Consider the following 23,352-nt stretch of genomic DNA (forward strand, 5'->3'; position numbering starts at 1 on the left):
TCAAGTCCAACCATTAACCCAGCACTGCCACGTCCACCACTAAACCATGTCCCTAAGCACCACATCTACACATCTTTTAAATACCTCCAGGGATGGTGACTCCACCTCTTCCCTGGGCAGCCCGTTCCTGTGCTTGACAACCCTGTCAGTGAAGAAATTTTTCCTAATATCCAATCTAAACCTCCCTGGGCACAACTTGAGGCTGTTTCCTCTTGTCCTATCACTTGTTACTTAGGAGAAGAGAGCAACAGCCACCTGGCTACAACCTCCTTTCAGGTAGTTGTAGAGAGCAATCAGGTCTCCCCTCAGCATCCTTTTCTCCAGGCTAAACAACCCCAGATCCCTCAGCTGCTCCTCATCAGACTTGTGCTCCAGACCCTTCACCAGCTGCGTTGCCCTTCTCTGGACACGCTCCAGCACCTCAGTGTCTTTCTTGTAGTGAGGGGCCCAAAACTGAACACAGCACTTGAGGTGCGGCCTCACCAGAGCTGAGTAGAGGGGGATGATCACTGCCCTAGTCCTGCTGGCCACACTATGGCTGATACAAGCCAGGATGCTGTTGGCCTTCTGGGCCACCTGGGCACACTGCTGCCTCATATTCAGCCGGCTGTCGACCAACACCCCCAGGTCCTTTTCCGCCAGGCAGCTTTCCAGCCACTCTTGCCCAAGCCTGTAGCGTTGCCTGGGGTTGTTGTGACCCAAGTGCAGGACCCAGCACTTGGCCTTGTTGAACCTCATACAGCTGGCCTCGGCCCATGGATCCAGCCTGTCCGGATCCCTCTGTAGAGCCTTCCTACCCTCCAGCAGATCAACACTGCCACCCAGCTTGGTGTCATCTGCAAACTTAGTGAGGGGGCACTCGATCCCCTCATTCAGGTCATTGATAAAGACATTAAAGAGAACTGGCCGCAGCCCTGGTCCCTGGGGAACACCACTTGTGATCGGCCGCTAACTGGATTTAACTCCATTCACCACAACTCTTTGGGCCTGGCCATTCAGCCAGTTTTTTACCCAGTTTTACCAGTTTTTATGTTACAAAAGTGTGTTATGGGTGCTGTTCTGCCAAGGGGTATCAAAATTGAAATCAGCATTAGAAGCAGCATAATTTATTTACTTGTTAATAAATACTTCAGATCAGTTAAAGGGGTTTTTTTTCTCCAAATACTGCTTTTCCCCAATTATGTTAAGTTCATGAGTTTGTCTTTAGAGAGTGTCTACATCTTTTTATCTCTGATTTCTGCTATATGTGATATCTGAAGTCTTAGCTTGTTTCTCCAGCACACAACATCTAGCACGGCACATGCATTTCCCACTCCAGTGAGTGCATTATGATGCTGATGTCCAGCAGGTAAGTGATTCACTTGAGTGTATTTACCAATCATTCTTTAAAAGGAAGATCTTTTTCTTCCTGGGGTTTTCAGATGCTACATCTTATTTCATGTTTGTTGCCTATAAACTTCTCACAGTCCAAGGAAAGATGTTTCTAGTGGCAGCAATTGTTAATTCAGATAAACAGAAATCCTGAGTGTGCATAAATCACTTTTCCAACCACAGAATTTCACAGTGATTCAGTCTGTGCAAGTCCAAAGTGTTGCCCTGCGGGGGTTAAATGATGGGTGCCAGGCAGAGCGCACCCCAAGCAGGAGTGTGGCAAGGACAGGTTGCAGGCTTGGCTCTGCCTGGGGCAAGCTCCCTGGAAGGGCTTGAAAACACATGCATGCCCATGTTGCACTCATGTTTGGGGTACGTGACACCCCATGAGGAGTCACAGTGGCAGCCGGTGACACCCCCTCAGTCCGGGGCTGCTCTGGTTTTTGACTGACCCTCTGGCAGGACCAGTCGGGCTCCATCTCTGCTGGAAGGGTGGCTGCTGTCACCCTGGGTCTGGAAGAAATATGATGGATAAAAAGAAATGTTAGGCTTGGGGAGGCCCTGGTGACACAGCAGAAGCAAAAACATTCTGACAGCTGGGTCTCACCTGACTTTCAACAGGTCTGCATTTACATTTTATTTATTCGTTTAACAGAAAACAAGTAATTAGCTGTAAGATAGATCATAAAACAGCAGTAATATAACATAGATCATACTTGATGTAACACTTACTGTCAGAAAAAACTCTGCGTACATAAGCCTACAAGATACCATGCATGGAGAGTAAGCACGAGATTGCTCCCCAGGTGCTGCTCCCAGGGAACTCCCAAAATTCTGGCAGCAAGTGATTTTTATGGTTTAGTTCACATTCTTCCTTTCCCTGTAAACAACTTGGTCTCAATGTAAACTGTCAGGAAATGCTATGATGGGACAAATGCTCAGGGCTGTGCAGAGGCCATGCCAAGCTTGGCTCCAGGGGTGACCGGGACCTGGAGCTACCTCCGCACGGCTGCCAGTTGCCAGGGCGGAAGGGCATGCAGCCACGGGGCTCCTCTGTGCAAGGCTCTTCGGTGGTCTCAGTCCAGGACAGTCTAGGACATGCAGCAGCATCCAGGACAGGTACTCATCCCGCACACTTGTTTTTACTCTTGGTTTCCCCATGTTTGACTAAAGACCTGTCTGTCCCGAGCAGGAGCAAACCTCCATGTATGTGGCCACTCGGTTCTTTTGTAGGTTGAGGTCTGCTGTGAGGGGCGAGTGGACTTTAAGCCCTTCTAGGGAAGCAGGGTGAAAAATCAGGAGTAGATCTATAGCTGCTAATTTTACCTCTTAAATTGCACACGAAAACAAATAACTCAGTGCAGTGACATCCGTGGGCTTACTTAGAGGTTAATATCAAAGTCATATTACTCTTTTTCAGCTTCCTTCTCCAACTTTCAATCTGCAGTTGATTTTTTTATTTTTTTACAAAACACAGGAATGTCCCAGAAGCACTTCTGGGATTGCAGTAAGAATCAGGTAGGGACAGTGGGGCTCGGTATATTATCTTCATTTTAAAAATGTTTTATCAATTACAGAGCTGAAAATACATATTTTTTAAAAGTCCTGAAGTGTAGAACCCCTTTTCTGCAGCAGATCCCCTTACCAGGGAACTGTGATATATGTCACACCTCAGTTTATTGAATGGACAATCGATGCCTGAACTTTTAGAGCGTTTTCTATTGCCTGTACAGCAGCAGGCAGCTGCGGGAAGGGCAGACTGCCTTGCATGTCGTTTGCCTGCTGAACGAGGAGCCTCCAACTGCTACAGCTGGGTGGCTGTGTGGGAAGAGAGTCCCCTTCCCGATCTGCTCGCTTTCCCTCGTATAACGCTTGATGTCCTGCGGGATCTGCAGAAATGGGATGCGTCTGATATCCGGCGTCAGGACTGTTAGAGAAACTGCTTGTGGGACACTGCAAGGGCAACACCCATAGCGGTATATTTAAAACCCACACCTCTTCTGCTAACTGGACCATTCCAGGAGACACAGGTTTCATTTCTTCATTTCTCTGACACCAAGGCCATTAATTTCCCAACTGCTTTCTGTGGCAGTCCTAGTTTACGCCAGTCCTGCCTTTCCTGGATCAGCCCTTCCCTTGGCTAGCAAAGTGCCTGTACGACAGTGACGGATTAGAGCAGCCACCAGAACTGGGTTAAAATGAAGCCTGAAGAAAAAAACTCCAAAGGTTCATTTTAACCTGGATCAGTTTCTCAGTCCTGTGCTCCGCATTGTCAGGGAAAGTAAAAAAGTGATACAACGGGAGAGGGAAGAGCAAATGATGTGTGAAACGACAGCCTAAACTATAAATGGATGGAGATGACCAGTCTCAGTCACTCGGCTTTAGACAATATAAAAATCCTCTTCAGGCCTTCAAGTATTTTTATAGCCTTAAATCGCTGTTTCTTCTCTCTCTGAAACAATCTCCAAAAATGGAGAGTGGCAACAGTCACACATCCCAGAGAAGAACATGAGACCAGTACTGTATGCGCGTGGGGCCAGCAGCTCTCGCCCAAGCACCCAGCCTTGTCGCCAGCTCCCCAGGCTGCCCAGGAGACCCTGGACACCCATCCAAATGACCATCTCATTTTATTTTCCTGACTTCTTGCAGTCTGTGGAGACCGGAGCAGGACTCTGCTCTGCTCAAAAGAGTGAGGATTTAGAGGCTGTGCCGGGTAATCCTGGGAGGTGTGTGCCCTGGCTCGCACACACTGCTTGAACTGGAGCGGATTTATTCCACCCTGAATTCCTGCATTCAGGAATGATGCTGGCACTGCCAGCCAGCCCTTCACTCCCTGCATTCCCCTTCTGCATCATCTGCTGTCTGATTTCTGGTGGGAGAAGGGCCAAGGATGGTGGTTCTAGGCCCACTGCGGGTACATTTTCACCTTTGGTAGCTGATTTTGACTATTTGATTGGAAAACAAAAGGAAGTGCTAAGCTGTCACCTCCAAAGTGTCCTGGCCAAGTGGTCCAGGTTACCAAGGCTACTGAGTACAGGTATCGCTGCTGGGAGCTGCTCCTTGTGTGTGCTGACAGCTGGGGATATCTTCTGAAAGGTATCGCTGGGGATTCCTGCTGGCATTGCGGTATGAAATGTGGCTGGAGTGTGCTATCACTGAGCAAAATAGGGTAGGAAAGCCCCTTTTTGGGTGGGGGGTGTTCAAATTCCAAGCTGCAGCAGGAGGATGGGAGCAGCCTGTAAGCAACTGTCGCTTGTCCTTCGCTCTTGCACAGGGACCCCGCACTGCCCTCGGGTGTCTGAGCTGCTCTTGGCTGAGTAGGTCTAAGTCCTCAGACCAACTGGAAAATGACTGCAACACTGTTAAAAAAACCAAGAAATAACTGGATCTTCTGGAGCTGCAGAGTCCTACATGTAGCTCCAAAAGCAACATGAATTTATCAAGGGTCCCCACACTCTCAAAGTGCAAAGAAAAATGATAGAGATAAACCTAGGGGAAAGCGAGAGATGTACTACAAGGCTCCTATTTTGGGGTATGAATTTACCTTTTCATTAAAAACAAGGTCTTGCAATTTGGGGAGAACCTGCACTTAGCTCTGGATCCTGTCTTTGCTGCCCTTTTTATTTACAGAATAAGCTGTTATTTTAAAGACATGAATATTTTTTATCTGAGCACTACTGCCTACCAGAGATTTTGATCTTTTTTTAAATGTTGGCTAATTTTGCGTTTTGAGTAGGAAGCTTCAACTTCACACCAGTTCTACACATGCTCTTCTTCAGCTATCCAGCAGTTCGGGCAAGATAAACCTGTAACCGAGACATCCTTCCACTAATTTTTATGGCTTTAATCAGGATTTTATTATTGCTCACCTTACTGTGGACTTTGAGAAGATGTGGGGAGTATCTGAAGTAGTTTAAAATTATTTAATCTTTAAAATATCTCTGGGATGAAGGCAAGTGTCCCTACAGATCCACTCAGATCCAGTTCTTGCTTTTGCTTTCTAACAGGTGAATAAAGCAACGAAGGCAGGGCCAGGTGAGCTGCCTGGAGCGATCTCTGCGGGGAGCCTGCTTCTCCCCCAGACTGCATTAACCACCTCTGCTCCCATGCCAGATGCCTTCCCAAATCCTCAGTCCCCTCCCGACACCTCTGTGCTGTTTGTCCTGCACCACCCTGGCACTTGCAGGAAAGGGGACCCCCTGGGCACCACCCCGTCTCGCCCACGCTTACGATGGAAGGGAGCGCCCAGGCAGCGTTGAGGCCGGAAAAGTCTCTGAAAAGCAGCAGAATTAGCAACAGCTTGAACACCAAAGCAAGTCCTAAAGCAGGCAAAGCAGCAGCCGGGCAAGGTAGTGACCTAGCCCCAGTATCCCCCCTTGTCCGTCCGTCCATCTGCCTTGGCACCAGGTGGGAGGCAGTGGGCAGCTCCGGCGCTGGGACCCTCAGCCTGCTCGATGGCTCATCCATCAGGAGCAACGAGGAGGAATAGCGCCTGGTATCATCCTGGACATCTGCCTGCCAGGCTTGCTCTTTAAAACAGGCTGTCATGCACAGACAGTTGTTGTATCAATATGGATTTTATTCTACAGCCCCTGCCTCGTAGCTGTCGATGCCACTTCTGCTGGCACGGGGTGGGCTGTGGCGCCATACACCAGGACGGATACGGGCTATGAGGGAGAGGACACCAGTGCTGACTCCTCGTTGCCCGTCTTGGATGACTGTGAGAAAGCAGCCAAACAGGAAGACTTCAGAGATGGCGTCTCTGTGTTGCCGCTGCCAGTCTCCCCCACCAGCGCCAAACATTGCCAAGCGCAGAGGAGAGTTTGGATATACTGCAGTCGGTCAGTCCTTCGGATGAGATGTGAAAGCAGAGGCCTCCTCCACCAGCCCTGCAGAACCTGTCGCATGTCCTGAACAGACTATGAAGATCAGCCGACATCCAGATCACTGTCTCCTCTTCCACCAGACAGCTTCTCATGCCCATCCCAAGGCTGTAAATTGCTGTGGATAATAGCTGTGACGTTTATCCGGACTGTGGCTGCCTACCTGTGCTTGTGCGGAGGGTTCGGTGCTTGATGGTCCCGTTGGAGAGGTGGTGTCCGGCTACTTGGAGCTCGTGTACTTGGTGACAGCTTTGGTGCCCTCCGAGACGGCGTGCTTGGCCAGTTCTCCCGGGAGCAGCAGGCGCACAGCGGTCTGAATTTCCCGGGAAGTGATGGTGGAACGCTTGTTGTAATGGGCCAGGCGGGAGGCTTCTCCAGCAATGCGCTCAAAGATGTCGTTGACGAAGGAGTTCATGATGCCCATGGCCTTGGAGGAGATGCCGGTGTCGGGGTGGACCTGCTTCAGCACCTTGTAGACGTAGATGGAGTAGCTCTCTTTCCTGCTCTTGTGCCGCTTCTTATCGCCCTTCTTCTGAGTCTTTGTCACAGCTTTCTTGGAGCCCTTTTTGGGGGCAGAGGTGGACTTCGCTGGCTCTGGCATCCTGAGAGCTATTTCTCTGGGTCTTGGAGCTGCTTGGAAAGAACACCAAAAAAATCAAGTTCTTTTTTGTTCTCCTACAGTACAGTTTTACTGAAAGATGAGAGAGTCTGAGTCAGACACAAGCGACATCTCTGAATCTGAGACAAACACCCCATGACCCTGTGCAAGCATTTTTAAACTGCCAGCAAGAATCGCTCTGGTTTGTGTATAGTTTTTTGTTGTTTTCTGGTTAAATCACCGTAACACTGGCCTTGTAAACATTGATGAACCCAGGCCTAGTTGACATCTACTTAGTAAATATGAGCTGGAGGGTGAACATATTTCTGAGAAGAACATTGCAGTTCCAAAGAAAACACTAACTGCAGTATGGAATAAATTAAATCTTGCTGGAATGGGCTGGAGACTGTTGCAAGATATTACTGAAGCCACCTTTATATCAGACTGGGCAAAATGATTTATATGGTTATTACAATCTCCAATAGACCCCTTTTTCTTTGTATGTAGGTAAAAGTTGATTTTGAGGGTGCTTTCATTTCTGTGGATATTGTTTTACACCATGTATTCCAGTGGAATATAAAAATCATATAGTTTTAAGCTAGGGAGCTGCGCTACGGGAACTTTTCAGCATTCATGCTAGCTAGCAAAAATACCAGCAAGCAGAAAAGCTCAGAAAAGGTGGCAGGAATCACCTGGCAGAGAAACAGGAATGTGGATAGTAGGAAAAAAATCAAAGTGCTTTTCGGCTATGTGTTGATGGAGAGAAGCTACTTGGACTGAAATCATTTCCTGCTATTTGGTGCTTTCTGCTTTTGAGGGAACGAACCTCCGCTGGCCAGTTTTTCTCTGAGTTTTTCTTCATCAGGCCACAACCTGCAGAGCCCTGACCTGCGGCTGACTGCTGTCATCCAGAAGTGCAGTAAAAGACACTATGTAAACCTGTCATAAAACTGGGTGCCTCCCCTACACTACAAATGTACATGTGCTTTACTATGTGGGTCAAGGGAACAACTGTGTCGTAACCTGGTAAATGGTTTTGTGTTTCAGAGGACACTTTGAGTGCTCACTTGAAAAGCAAGGCTTCTCCAGGCTTTGCTGGAGGATCAGCTTCCAGCATCACCCCAGGGCTTGGGCTTTTACTGCTCCGCGCCTCCACTGAAGATGCCCTAGGAATTACGGTCTGCTGGCCAAGAGAGACTGGAAGAGAAAAAAGAGCTTCAGGGCTGGTGGCACATGAGAAAATAGATAGAAGTAAACAGGAGAGAGAAAGTTGGGATGTAACATATGGTCTGCACACACAGAGCATCAGAGAGAGACCTAAATGGTGCCTGTGCCAAAGCAACAGCTGCACGCTCAGCCCGGCCTCTCCTCCTCGGGAAGGAACGAGATGCTGCCCTCCACCCCGGCCTGGTTTCTCCACTGTTGCCTGCATCTGCAATCCAAGCCAAACACAGCAGCTGTGTTGCAACCAAGTCTATAAGAAATTCCCGGATGCTCCTTGTGGGAGCAGACATCTTCAATGCTGAGGCTGGATTTACATGCCCATGTACCAGCACCTGCTTCCAAACCATGCGAGAAACCTCCACGGCTCCAAGTCCTCAGTGCGTGAGATGGCGCCTTCTGCCTGCAGCAAGCAGCATGGCTGCTGCTGGCTGCTTTACCTTGCGAGGCCCTACACTGGGCTCTGGCCAGCGCGTGGTCTGGGAGGTGTTGGGCAAAGGGCAATGCTGAGCATTTCAAGTGGAGCACACCCAGCTGCAAGGGTGGGCTGGCACTGCTCGGGATGCCAGGGAGCGGGGAGGCAACATCTCCACCACAGCCCTCCAAGACGCCCGCCTGGCCAGAAGCAAAAGTTGGCACCAGTGACCTTAGCACTGAGATTTTGCTCAAGCAAAGCAGTTTCTTCCTTGCCATTAATGGGAGTTTTGCCTTTGTGAGGCCTGAGAGACCCGTTCAAGTCTCCTTTGCTTCACCTTGCAAGAAGTATTTTGTCACTCCAAAATGGGATATTGTCCAACTGGGTGGAAAAGGCCAGGGTACAGGAAAATGTCATGTAACAAGCTGCAAGCACACCACCAACTCCTTGCTGCACCAGAACCTCAAACTGCTCATGACTACAGCATAAAAACATTTTAAAAACCCCACCAAAACTGGGTAAATACATATAAATCTCTCTCAAATCAGGTACGGATGATAAGAAGAAAAAGAAAAGAAATAAACCAAACAAATGTATTGAAAACTGTTGATGCTTTCTTCTAATTGGCTTCAGTTTATGAACATTAATCTCTTTTCCCAGTTTCAGGAAACTTGTAGTTGTAACATATGTGGTCATGCCACCTGGCAATCATAATCTAACATATTTTGCTGACTCTTTGAAGTTAAAGGAAAAGCAGTTTCAATGAAAGAGGAAGGAGATGGGCATGTTGTGAGAGTAGTTCTCCTTCAGGAGCAGCTTTGCACCCTCTGGCAAAGCTTCATGGCCAAGTGACCTGAGCTAGGTGGAAAACCATAGACAAAGACCATGCCCAGAGACATGTGGGATGGTTCTGACCAAAGTGGACTCTGAGACATGGCACGGCAAAATGCTCAGTTTGAGCATACGAGCAAAGAGTGTCACAGAAATGGCAGAAATGTGCAGCTGGAATGAGTCTCCAGAGCTCCACGCTTTGCTTCAAGGGTGGGGTATGAGGCGTGCCCTCCTCATTTATTTTCTTACCTTTCCTTTAAAATCTCCAAAGGCATGATTTCCATGTGCTATGTGCTTGACTCTGACACCTCATCCCCCTTCTTAATTTTCCCAGGTGTTCTTCTCAGGAGACATTTGGAAGGGCAAGTGCTGGACTGTCCCAAAAGTCCTGGACACCCTTCAAAAGTCTGACACCTGCCCCCTTAAACTCCACATTTTCTTCCCCTGGTGAAACCACAATTTTTCTTCCTTTCTTCCTCTACTTGGGAGGGAATACAGGAAAAGCAATCCTCTACTGCTCTTGTTCACAGACTTGAAAATATGACCTTTCAATGGAAAGGCATTTTTCCAAGAGAAGAAATAACTGTGTGTTTACTTCTTTTTCTCTTGAGCTAATTTCCTGATGAAAAAATACAATTGAAAAATCTAAATTACTATTTCTTAGGCTTTTTAAAAATTGTGTCCTTCTAAAATATGTATTAATTGTTAAGTGCACTTGTACTGCAGCTTTTAAAAAATGAATACAGTGCCCAGCAGGCACTAGAGTGATTTCATATGTCTCCAGAAAAGGTCACACCTACAGGACATCTCCATCCACTTGACCGGCTAACGCTGTTGGGTAGCACGGCCAGGATCTCATTCTTCTCCCATGTACAGCTGCAATGAGGGAAGCAATGATGCTAAAGTTCAGAAATTAACAAAAAAGCTTCGGTGTCCTTGCTTCCCTCCACCCATTTCTTTGCAGCCTACTGTTTAACAGGTAAATAACAACTTCTTTGGGAACAGGTTGTCTTCCTTCCAGCTTGTTTGGGCAGCGCCTAGCACAAAGAGCCTGATTGCGTTTGCCAGGTGCTAAATAAATAACGTTAATAATGGTTGACCGTATCACCAACCCTTCTGTCAACAGTGCAGTGCAGTTCACAGGCAGGTGCTGCTCTGGTATGAAGGCAGAAGTAGTGGGATTATTCCTGAAGTGTCCATGTGGAGAGTTTCTTGAGGGAACACATTTAAAAAAATGGTTTCTTTTTATGAAAATAATTGCATTTTCTTTTTCCTTAAAAAAAAAAAAAAAGATAAAATCTGAAGAGGTTAATAATTACTAGTTGTTTTGTTTGGAAGTGTTGCCATCATGAATGACTTCTCTACTGTGGGGATGACCAAGCACTGGCACAGGTTGCTCAGAGAGGTCGCAGGGTCTCCATCCTTGGAGATACTCAAAATCCAACTGGACGTGGCTCTGAGCGTGGGCTGGACTACGTGTTCTCTTCAGCCTCAGCCATTCTGTGACTCTTGGAGGCTGAAGCTGGGTACCTCTTGCCTAGAACATGCTTTATGAGCTGTGTTCCACCGATGGACGTTTCCCACGGGATACTGCAGCCAGTCTCCCACAAGGACCTCTAAGGAGGGGAGATGGTGCTCATGTCCAGCTCCAAGCCACCGAGGTCCCTGGGACACAGGGTATGGCCATGCAAGAGGAGGCACGCTGCAGGAAGATCTCTGGACACATTTTTTTCTTTACGGCTTTGTATGGTCTGAGTCAATCAGTTATCAGTGCTGGCATTTGTTTCCTTTCTCAGAACACCAACCACGAAACCAACCACAGCATTTTTTCTAGCCAGCTCCAAGCAGCAGCCTGCCTGCTGCTAGAAACCAGAGCAGTGCAGAGTGACAGATACATCTTCCTTTGTGTTGACACCCTTTTCTTCAGCATCATTAAAAGGAAAATGAACTGAAAACATATTCAAAGATACAAATCACCGCAGTCTCTCAGATCTGAGATGGGAGAGGAGCCCTGCTGAGAAATCCCACGTGAAGCCTGATGCTGTCTCTGTTTTCCCCAGGCCTGATACACTGATGGAGAGAGAGACAGGCACGGAAGCTCCCGCAGCATTTGTGTTCATTTTTGGTCTTGCTGCTGAGTCTGTAGGACCAGTGCCAGGTTGGTGCCAGCGGTGTGCATGAGTGACCACGGGTGGACTATTAGCTGGCCTTTTGGAACTCTCCTCATGCAGGGGTGGAAACAGCACCCAGATTTTTTCCTTCTTTTTCCTATTAAAAGCTGTCCTTGCTGTGATGAGCTCTGTGGCATCCACTGTAAATCCCCATGCCCACCGGGCTGCTCCCTTGCTTAATGTCCTAATCAACCATAAAAGTTACATGTCTAGAATCAGCACTTTGTTCGTAGGAGGTTTTGGTGAAAAACACTTGCAGGAAAAAGTCAAGCTCTCCTCTTTTGGACATCTGATATTCTGATATTTGCTAATCTGATGATGATCTATTTTAATCCTTGCTAGAGTAAATGAGAGCCAACAGACGCTTGCTGTTTATTCTGCCTCTTCAATAGGAACGTCCTGTGAGTTCTGTCCAATTACTGTCCCTTTCCTTGGTTTCTTTTGCTGTATAAAGCAAAGAAAACTTGGCTTTAATCCTACATGTCAAGAAATGTAAAGTGAAATTTGCTGCTGCTTTTTGTTTTAATCTCTCTGAAATGCAAAGAAGGGCAACAAATTAGGGAATGTTTCCACTGAAAGGAAAAGGCTTTCTAATGGCTTCATCTGCTCTGAAATGCTTGTAAGAGCCCAGGCAGCAGATCTGGTAAATACAGTTTACAAATTACCAGATGTCAGCAAGTGACTGCTGTTGGTACAGCGTATTTCTGCAAATTGCAAATCCCCTCCCTTTCATAATGTACGGCCATCTACCTGGAAGTTATTAACGAAGAATTTGCTCATCCGACAGGTGCCATTAAATAGTAATAGCTGAGAAAACAAGCAGATATTTTATGGTTATTTGGTAGCAAGCTCTGCCTTAGTTAGTAAAGCAGATTAGGAGTGTGATGAGTCACCATGAGACATCGGTGATGCTACCTCATGTGCAAAAACTGATAGTCATATTTTGGACTGGAAAGAATTTTTCTCTTGGTATGTTGTCTAGCATGTGACAATGAGGTAATATTTGCTTTGAAGTAATGAGGAGAATTTCCTAGAAGAAGATAAACTAGATCGAAATGCCTGATTTCTTCCAGTGGTGGAGGGGCGCAGAGATCAGTTTTGGGATCCCAGGTCTCATCCCAGGTAAACCAGTATCAATAATAAGGCCTCATCCCCAATCCCACATGCTCTGTTGCATTTTATATGATTGCTCCTGTAAAGTTATCATTTAAATGTCTAACTTTTAACCGTGGACACACACATGCAATTCTTTTACTGAAAAGATTCATGCTTGCGCATTGGACCACCAAAATATGTTAAACCTGAAGGTGCCCCCTCCTCCTTAACATAGAAATAAATGCTACAAACTCACTCCCTGGCACAGATACACTATGTTCAAAGTGATCTTTAGATTTCTTTAGAAGTACACGCAGAACAGAGCACTGGGATACACTGGCATCCAAGCTCTTGACTGATCCTTACAATTGCTTGTGCTAAAACATTGCCTGGGAGTTCAGCACAGGAAACGCCCTACAGTAACCTTTTCCCTTCCCCTTCCCCTTCCCCTTTCCCTTTCCCTTTCCCTTTCCCTTTCCTTTCTTGCATTTCCATTTATGATTTTAGAAAACACATTTTTAATCGCCAGCAACAGCTGTAATTTCTTGTGCTACTTCTGCCCAAACTGCAAGTACTTCTGGGGGTTGTGGGGGTATCAATCAGAGATGCTCATGTACAAAGTAAGGAGCAGGAGCCTAGATCAGAGCTCTGTGCACAGAAGATACATTGAATTTTTAAAGAGAAGAAAATCTTATCCGTGAGTCGAGCAGAGCAACAGAGACACACAGTGCTGCAAGAATGACTGTCAGGAGGCTAAATACTGCTGTCCTTACTCTGATTAAAGGAGTGCCTGAAGTCAATGGGGGTTTAGCCTGGCTCTGAAACTACAAATACGATGTTTAGAGATGCTTAGCACCAACAGCCAACATTGATTTCCACTGGAATCCAGGAGGCTCAGTACTTTGCAAAAATCAGACTCCGCATTTTATCAAGGTTTTGTTACTGTGAATAAATAAGTACTTAAAAAGCTTTAGCATGACTTTTATCTGCCCTTTATAAGAGCACTCATTATCTACCTGCTTTGGAATATCTCTGATCTACACGTTTGACCAACAGCATCTAATAAAGGCAAAAAGGAGAAATGATGTTTTCTATAGATCGATACCCGTTACACGTTTACAAGAGCACACCCAGCACCAGCCTCTGCTACAATTACACTCCAGCCAGCTTTCCCACAGAGTGCCCGGGTTTAAGAGAAACCTGTATTACTGCAGCCATCCTCAGAAAGCCCTCAGCACTAACACAGCTCAACAGAGAACACAACCAGGGTCACTCGTTTCCTGGGGTTTTATCAGTAAGTCAAAACCTTAACACAACATAAACTTCAGCACAAGCTTTCTCTCGGAGTTTCACAGTCATCAGGATTTGCTGCCTCTGCCACAAAGCCTTTCCTGAAGCAACAGGCTTCTGTTCCCTTCACATCCCACTACAACTAGCTGGACCCACTGGGAGTCAACTTGTCAGCAGCAACTCCGTGTCTTGGTGCAGGATTTAGCTCCTGTCCTTTGACTAACTCAGTAAAGTTGCTCTGAAGGCAGGGACAGGTCAAAGCCGGCTCACTACGTACAGGCAAATGATCTCCAACCCCCCTGGAGTCCTGCTGGGCAGGAGAAGCAAGCAAGACGTCACAGCAGCTCAGCTAGTTGGCAGCATCACGAGCTCTACATATCTTCTTGGTGATGTACAAAGTACAGACTACTGGAGATGGGCGTCAGAACAAAAATCATAGGTGACTGGGGTCTGTAATACCAACAACTCATTACACATCACAAAGGTGCTTTATTTATTCCATGACACCCTATGCTATTGAAAATAAAAAGTGCAGATTCAAAATAAATTGCTCTGTGCTGCATAAAAAATGAAAATCAGCTGATCTTTGACCTCATCATTTCAATTTCTCTGGAAAAGCAGAAGACCATAAAGTCACTGAGTCTGCTATATCTAAATAACTCCTACAATGGAGCCATGGTCTCTAAACCAGTAATGATAATAAGCCTAAAGAACTGCTATGGCATTTAAACAAACTATTTATATGGAGTAATAGAGAATTATCAAAATTCTAGACTATTTTCACTGGTGCTGAAAAAGGCATCCATTAAAAATGTGCTAATTCAGCCATGGCCAAAAATATGAGAGAAGCTACAGGCCAACACCTGGAGACCATAAGGGGAGAGTGGGTGGGAGAGGGAGACGCAGCAGCCCCAGGAGATGAGAGCAGCTTCGGAGTTAAAGCAGGAGTTACGTGGGAACCAAGGCAGACGTGTGGCACCTCTTCCTCCCACATGCCCCATCCCCAGGTTTCAGTAGGTTTCCATGAGCTTTTCCAGTGCTATGGATAATTTGTGTAGCAAAAAGAAATAAAAGCAGTACCCCCAAAGGTTTACTCTGGCCGTACCACGTTGACTGGGAATAATACATACGGATATAAAACCATGCCAAAGTGGAAAGCTGTGTTCTCAAATTAGGCTGAAGATCAGACTGAGGTCATTAAGGCTTTTAAGAGTGATGTGGTGGGTACATCACAACATAAGTATTACCACATATCCTCAACAGCATGGGTGAAATAAGCCCAACGAAACTTTTTAACAACCTTCACGCGACGTATATGGGTCTACTGCACGTATGCTCAACAGACCTGGGCAGTATCACCAACTGTCCCCCTGCATGGGGAGAAAGAGTCAGGCGACGGCATGACGCGTGCAGCTGTAATCAATCACGTCCGACATTCCTTCTAAATGAGAGTCCCAGTTACACTACCCACATTTCAGCAAGTCCTGAAAATGATTTAATACAATGATTGGAAAGCATGCAATTAATGAGAAAGTCAGGAATATGTGAAAGCTGCTTTATCATGGCTATAAAGCATGGGTGCCTGGGAATGCACAGTGTAGATGCAGGAGCCGTGGGTGCCACAGAGGGACTTCCAAAAGGACGGCGTGCCAGGCCACAAGCTAAAGGGCAGCGAGTGGCAGAGAGTCAGATTTCATTGCTACAGAATACTGAAAATATTGTAATATGTGTATTAATAATTAATTTGGCACAGTGATAGCAATTTTACTGTAAAATGGAGATGTGTGACTATTACTGGAGCCTGCAGGGAAACAAAGATAAATGTCCTTCTCCAGATCTCACATCATCCAATAACTGGATTGGGAATAGAATCCAGGACTGCTGACACCTTTCTCTGCTGCAGCCACTAGATCACATTACCACAGGCGGAGAGTCCTCCGAGCGTTAGAGGTCATCATCTGTACAAAGCAGGAAAATGGAGAGCCTGGTATATGGAAGAAGAGGAGAAAAGCATGGCTGGGACAGTGCAGCAAAGCTCCACTGAAGAGGGCAGTTGGCTACTCTTCAAACAGATGAGGGGTGAGCACTAAGGACACAAGAGTTATTGAAGGTAAGAGTAAACTCTGTCATAAGAACTGACAATAAACCAGTATAAAATGTTCATGGATAAATTTATGCTGGAGATGAGAAGGAACCTCACATCCTTACTTGGAAGTGGGAGGATGAGAGCAACAGAGTAGGGGAGAAAGATGAGGAAACCCGTATTTTCCATAGTTCAAAGACAAAACCTGATTATTTAAAAAAACAAACAAACAAACAACCCACCACCAAACAGATTTCTAGGACATGGCTCCAGCAATAGCAAGTAACTGCTCTGCATTGAATTGGCTGGATAGTCACACTCAAAAAGCTGCAGTCAGTGGCTCGATGTCCAAGTGGAGAACAGTGATGAGTGGCATTCTCAGGGGTTGGTATTGGGACTGGTGCTGTTCAACATCTTTGTCAGCGACATGGACAGTGGGATCGAGTGCACCCTCAGCAAGTTTGCCGACGACACCAAGCTGTGTGGTGTGGTCGACATGCTGGAGGGAAGGGATGCCATCCAGAGGGACCTGGACAGGCCGAAGAGGTGGGCCCGTGCGAACCACATGAAGTTCAACAAGGCCAAGGGCAAGGTCCTGCACATGGGTCAGCGCAATCCCAAGCACAAGTACAGGCTGGGTGGGGAATGGATTGAAAGCAGCCCTGAGGAGGAGTTTGGGGTGTTGGTAGACTCAACATGAGCCAGCAAAGTGCAGTTGCAGCCCAGAAAGCCAACCGTGTCCTGGGCTGCATCAAAAGAAGTGTGACCAGCAGGTCGAGGGAGGTGATCTTGCCCCTCTACTCCACTCTTGTGAGACCCCACCTGAGTACTGCATCCAGCTCTGGGGTCCCCAGTACAAGAAGGACATGGAGCTGTTGGAGTGAGTCCAGAGGAGGCCACAAAGATGCTCAGAGGGCTGGAGCACCTCTCCTATGAGGACAGGCTGAGAGTTGGGATTGTTCAGCCTGCAGAAGAGAAGGCTCCGGGGAGACCTTAGAGCAGCCTTCCAGTACCTGAACAGACCTGCAGGAAATCTGGAGAGGGACTGTTTACAAGGGCATGTGGTGATAGGACAAGGGGAAACGGCATTAAGCTGAAGGAGGCTAGGTTTAGATTAGCTATTAAGAAGAAATTCTTCCCTGTGAGGGTGGTGAGGTACTGGAACAGGCTGCCCAGAGAAGCTGTGGATGCCCCATCCCTGGAAGTGTTTAAGGCCAGGTTGGACGGGGCTTTGGGCAACGGGGTCTAGTGGAGGGTGTCCCTGCCCGCAGCGGGGGGCTGGAACTAGATGATCTTTGAGGTCCCTTCCAACCCAAACCATTCTATGATTCTATGACTAACCAGACAGTGCCGTTCTGTTCTAGGTTGCTGTGCCACTGAAGAATTGTTATCAAAACACACAGAAGTCCTTCACTTTGCATTTCTCTTTCCTTTATTCTTTTCTTTATTGTTCCTTCCTTCTTTCTCTCACACCCATTACAAGTACCAGGAGGTGCAAAGCCCCAGGAGGTTTGCTGCCACTTGGTCCCGTCCAACATGTGATATTTGTACAGTGTGACACATTACTTTGAATGACCAGCCATAGGGTTGAAAAGCTTGCCGTTCTCCAGAAACATTGAAAAAAATGTTTCAGGCCAGGTTAGCCTGTGCCCAAACTCCACACCATACAAACTGCCCGTGAATGGTGCTTTAATTTAGTTCTAATTTGTGATAGCATCATTATCACATGGACTTAATGTGCTAGTCACTATACTGACACAAGCTAAAAAAGGACATCTCCCTTCCAGAAAAATCAAAGCGTAATTAGGGATACATCGATATTTAGGTCAGGCAGGGGTGCAAAGAGCTCTCTGCTGAAGACTTGGTTGCAACCAGTACCTCAGCAGTGAAGAAAATGGGGGTTGCTGGATAAAGTGACAGCCCCAAAATGCCAGCGGTTCTCCTTGGTCAGTCGCAATTAGAATAATGAAATGTAAGGCTTGCTTTTCAAAACACAGAATGGTTTTTGAAGGCAGCAGGTTTAAATTGCCAGTGGAGTGCCACATTTTCTGTACTTTACTGTTATTTTTAACCACCCGTGGCTGCATCCCCCTATACTCACTTTCCTCTTGAGGCTTCCACACCTCTAGTTTCCCCACTGCTATGGTCTCCCAACCTGTTTCTTCGTCAGAGGAACTGCTTGCCCTTTGCTCTTCCTCCTCCCTGCCGATGCCTCTCTCAGCACGCACCCTCCGCAAAGCTCACCAGTGCCTCTGCTTCAAGAAGTACATCAGTGTGGGTGACTCCCGAGTCCTTATCTTGAGTGCTGCCCCAGTTATTAGGCAGGCACAATCGATAAGAAGGACAGCTAGAGCTGGGGTGAGGACCCACAGTGCAGGAGGGAATATGGGATTAATTGTGGCATGAGAGAAAGAGGACGGTGAGACAGGAAGGGTGAGGCAGCTGCACGGCAGAGTTGCTATATCTGCAATGCATTTTAAGGCTTATATACATCAAGAATGGAAATAACCCATATTTATATCGGGTACAGTCAGACAGCTCGATCCTGATGGGATGCTCCCTGCCTCCTGTCCTGTAGCACCGCATTTGTTACTCATTTTCCCAGTCCCACAGAGGACCCAAAGAGGACTTCCCCCTTTCCATCAACGTGGCAGCAGCTTCCCTACCCTTCCTTCATCCACATATGTTAACAGTTCAGTTCTTTTGGTTTTCCCCTTTCCTTCCCATTCCTTGATTCTGCCTGCCCTTGTGACAGAGAAATGAAGAGACTTACCAGATGCTTTCCCTGGCCCTCCTTCACTCTAAGATTTCTCTTTAAGTGCTGAGCTCCAAAGTGGTCTCAGATGTTCCTTCCTCTCTGCCCTCCCTGCACCTCACTGCAAGAATTTCTTCTGCAAAAATGTCACAAGCTTTTCTGCCTAAGCTTCCTCTTGCTTTCCAGGGCAACTCACATCCTCTTTCTAAGTCCCAATAACCTTCCTGGAGGTGCGCTTTCAGTTCCTCCTACCCCTTCTTCCATTGCCTCCTGCACACACTGTATTTACTGCGTTGTGTTTTCATCTCATTCCTATCTTCCTGTCTTCTTTCATGCAGTGTTTTCTGCTTGACAAGTATCAGTCTACTACATACAATCTCTCTCCTCACAAGAGACAGGGTCACACTGGTTACACAAACAGGTTATAAGGGGAGATTTTATATGCCCAAAAGCATGTCCATTTTACCTGACTCTGTCTGTTGGTCTAACATAAACATTGCCTCTGCTGACAAAATGTTGCCCTCATAAATCCTTGATCATCGTGGCTACAACTCCAGAGTTTCCCCTCAGCACACACCTCCTGCAATGATTACCTGGGGGATGGTCCTCAACCTTCGGCTGATGCATCTCAACTCTCCAGGTGGCACATCTCATGTCAGAGATGAGTCCTCTGCAAATGGAAACTCTCTCTTCCCTGATCCTGGGCTAAACACCAGTTTTCAACAAATAACATGGAAAATCTTATTGCTACGAACGGCCTGTGTATTTTCACCAAATTCAGAAAAAAATCCCCTCTATTCTATATGAAGTTTTAAGGCTGGTTTGAAAGATAAATAATCCCCCCAGTATCTTCAAGACGGTCGGTAAAATAATCACCAAGGGTGGTGATTAACTCTCGCCACAAAGGAAAATGTTGAGTTGATGTAGGTGGCATATAAAATCCCCCACTCTCTTTATGAGTCAGGTAAGCTACCAGAAAGCGGAGGCGGAATCTGTGGGATGGAGCTGTTTTCATTCCAGCCAGTTAGTAGTATGCTTTTTGAAAGACAAAAAAAAAAAATAGTTTAATCATTAAATAAGATTTTTTTTTAAAACTAAGAGTCTTATTTAAATAGCAAAATCTAACATTTGCCCTTCATCCCCAATGATGCCGTTTGTAGTCTGTGATAGTCAAGGGGAAATATTATTAAACAACCCCACCCCCTGAGGTTAACGTAGCATTTTTGGGTTATGCACCTATTCTTCCATCTCCTACCCAATGCCTCTGATCCTACAGTCACAGCTCTTTCCTTTCCCTCTGGTTCCAGAAAAAAAGGGAAGCTGCAGAGCCCAGATCCCAGCCTCACCCCACGCAGAGCCCTTTCAGAGGCAGAGCTTAGCTGTGACGGGAAGAAAAGCATTTCTGTCCCAACAGCTGCACAAAAGTGGCCTAACAAATGTATAAACCAGAACAATTAGCAAAAAAAGAAAAGCATTTTGTGGGGTCTAATTTTGGATCAGTCCAGGATTCAAGGGATAATTCAAATAGATGATGGCATCCCTTATCTAAAATTATAGACTTTTCATTACCAAAAGTCAGAAATTTAGAAATGTGAAGAAAATGCCATTAGTTCCTTGGGTTCAGGGGGCTTACAGTCCTCCTCTGGTACTGTCGGTGGGAGCACAATAACTGCTCTGTTCACAGAGCAGCCTGAGCGAGCTGCTTTCTCAAGTTCCTTCTGAACTGAGGAACATTTCCCACATACTTAATTCTTCAGTCTATACAATGCATGAGTTGAGGATGGGCAGGAGCAGCGTATTTCAGGTGCTGAGAAAGGGATGCAGACTATCAGCATGACTCATTTCTTTTTGTTTCAGCTGGAGAAGAGAAGATCTGGAGTGCAGTAGAGATATATGTATACACATATATATATCTATATGTAAATATAAGTCCAGAGAAAGGATGGAGAAGGACAATGACCAAAGGAACAGGGTGGAGAAAAAATGTCAAGAGGAAGGTAGAGTAAGGCAGTGAACTGAAATGAGGTGTCAGAAAGGAGAGAGAATGACAGGGTATAAAAACCAGGAGAGAAGAGGAGAAATAAAAGGAAGGAGAGAATATATGAAAGGTCACAAAAATGAGAGAGAAGTTGTGAGTAGACAAAAAGCAGAGAGAAGGGGGAAGGTAAAGTTACCATCACAATGTTTGGCAAGACAGAAATACTGAAGCATAAATAACACGCAGAGAAGAGAGACATGGAGGGTCATAAGAAGAAGGAAAGATCTTGCACAGCAAAGAAGATGTCAAATAAGCAGTTGGTAGAAAAAAATCACCTGCCAGAACAGCACTTCTGAGAGTCACGGGTGAGAGGTGCTGCTGCCCCAGCGAGGGACAGAATCAAGCCCTGGGAAGCGACAGGCTAAACCCAAGGAGAACAAAGGATGAGGCCAGGAGAAGACAAACGATACCACTGTACTAAGTTGCTGCCTTTTGTCTAAAATATAAATCATGAAGGTCACTGAAATTGCCACTTAGATCTTCCCTTTGAAACTTTCAAAAGACCCTTATTTTTTCCAATACAATCCTTCTTCCTCCTTCTTCTCTCCCAAGGTTGGATAAAATTAATTACTGTACACTCCACAGTTGTAACTCCCTGCCCGGGAAGAAAACCCCAGACACCATTATGCCTAAAGCAGACCTTGCTCTCTGGCTCCCTTTGCATATAGAGGCTTCTGTAGAAATATATCAGTAGACAAAGCTAGATTTCCTGTAGCTCCAAAATTACCATGATGGAGCTGGGTATCATTAGCAGGATGAGAAAAGAAAGAAGAAGAAAACAGGTGCCCACTCAGGGAAAAGGCTTTTTTTGTTTTGTTTTTTTAATTAGGAAATCTTACCAGTATAGAGGGATAAAATTGCTGCTGGTAAATAAACTATCACTCCTTTGCAGACTGAATAATAGGAACAAAAGAGGAGGGTGTGGGAAGTACATTCATATGATCAGATTCTTTCTGTTATTACCATGTGTTCAATGTAATAAAAAATAATCAGGAAAATAACATACTCTAACAAAAATACCATGGATGCTATAGAGTAAAACCCCCAGGAAGATCAAACAGTGTTTCCAGGGTAGCACCAGTCTGAGAAACCAGAGCTTTATTAGTAGTAATAGGAGCAACATATGGAGATGAATGAAACCGTGTTTGTAAATGGGATATGCAATTGCACACTCTTGCTTGGCTTTCCTTTTTCACAATCTGACTCAGCCTCCACATGGCTCCACTCCCCCATTTTTTGATTCATAAATTCTTGATCGCAAAAAATAGAGTTACAAAGCCAGCATGCAAAGGGCACGAGATGACGTGAAATACGAGGACGCTGGTGAGTGCGGAACGTGCCGTCAGTCACCAGCACGGAAATGGACAAATCTGCTGGAGAAAAGCAGCGGAGCCAGGGCCACCCGCTCCGGGCGCTCGCCGGAGGACGCCGCGCAACAAACCGCAGCTCGCCTCTGTTGCGCTAGAGGCACGCGCTGAGGTAGACAAATCTATTACAAAATTGTATAATATTGCTTACGCTGCACAGCAGCCGCTCTGTTAGGCAGTCCCTGCATCGCCAAATCCAGAAGATGGGACATGAGAAGAATGAGAAATAAAGGGGTTTCTTATGTCATATACTCCCTGCATTTCTAAAGCTATGAAAAAGAGATCAGGGTTAACAACAAGCAGCGCAAAAGAGAACAAGCGGTGCATGAGCAATGGTGTACAGCCCTGCGTGTTTACTAAATAATTAACAAACATACAGAGCGTTGACACAGAGGCGTCCATACACAGGAACGACCCCTTCCCTGCGGGCCTGCTTTCCCCCCGCGTGTGTGTGCTGAGGCTGCCGCCGGCCAGCCCGGCCTGCCGCACCGCCGGCCCCTGCAGCCGGTGCGGGAGAGCGGCCCGGAGCAGGTACCCCGGGCAGGACTGCAGCCCCCAGCCCTGCCGCCGCCTTGCCCAGGCTCGGGCACCTGCTTCGCCTCCAGCCCCCGGTTAACCGGAGCGATACGACTCCTAACGATTACAGCAAAGCAGAGGCAAGGCTGCCGCCGTGTCTCTGTGTTTGTCAAGCCCGGAGCACAACGAAGCCCGGATCCTGCGGGGCTCGGGATCCGGCCGCAATGCACGCTACCGCTACCCATACACAGCATGACGGTATAGGCTGTAACACATAGCATACTTAGCGCAACCCCCGCTGCAGACTATTCCGGTGTGCAATGCATATAGCGGAGGGCAGCACACACTGCACCATAAACAGCCAGCACAGTATGGAGGATCTTGCCTGCTAGGCGTCTGGACTCCTTCGCAGGCGAGCTCCAGGCGCCGGCGCGGCGCAGGGCAGGTGCACGCCGGGCGCGGCGGCGGCGGGGCTGGGGGGCTGCTCGTTGCCGCTCCGCGCTGAGCCTGCGGACGCCGCGCCGGGCGGACCGCGGGACCCGCCGCTGGGCGCGGGAGCTGGGGCCGGGCTACGGCCGGCGGGGCGCCTCGCTCTGCGCCGCCGCCGCCGCGCTCCTGCGGGCCGGGCGGGGCCGAGCCGGGCCGGGCCGCACCGCCCCTGCTGCCGCCCATAGGCCGCCCCGCCGGCCCCGCCCGCCCCCGCCTCTGCGGGCTCCCG

General features: G+C 47.2%; 1 protein-coding gene across 3 annotated transcripts; it reads right to left on the minus strand.

Annotated features, from left to right (window-relative positions):
- Positions 1–1,968: 1,968 nt before the first annotated feature.
- LOC104639844 (histone H2B 5) lies at positions 1,969–23,251 on the minus strand. Of its 3 annotated transcripts, none has more exons than XM_075742410.1 (2): positions 23,020–23,251; positions 1,969–6,884 (listed from the first exon to the last, which is right to left on the minus strand). In XM_075742410.1, exon 2 carries the CDS (start codon positions 6,853–6,855, stop codon positions 6,475–6,477), a length of 381 nt encoding a protein of 126 aa, XP_075598525.1. In that variant the 5' UTR covers positions 6,856–6,884; positions 23,020–23,251; the 3' UTR covers positions 1,969–6,474. The 3 variants fall into 3 exon arrangements, with proteins under 3 accessions (XP_075598525.1, XP_075598537.1, XP_075598530.1); XM_075742422.1 differs by lacking the exon at positions 23,020–23,251 and adding an exon at positions 9,569–10,557; XM_075742415.1 differs by lacking the exon at positions 23,020–23,251 and adding an exon at positions 7,876–8,418.
- Positions 23,252–23,352: the final 101 nt, after the last annotated feature.

This window comes from Balearica regulorum, chromosome 1 (genome assembly GCF_011004875.1).
Source record: "Balearica regulorum gibbericeps isolate bBalReg1 chromosome 1, bBalReg1.pri, whole genome shotgun sequence".
Lineage (NCBI taxonomy): Eukaryota > Metazoa > Chordata > Aves > Gruiformes > Gruidae > Balearica > Balearica regulorum.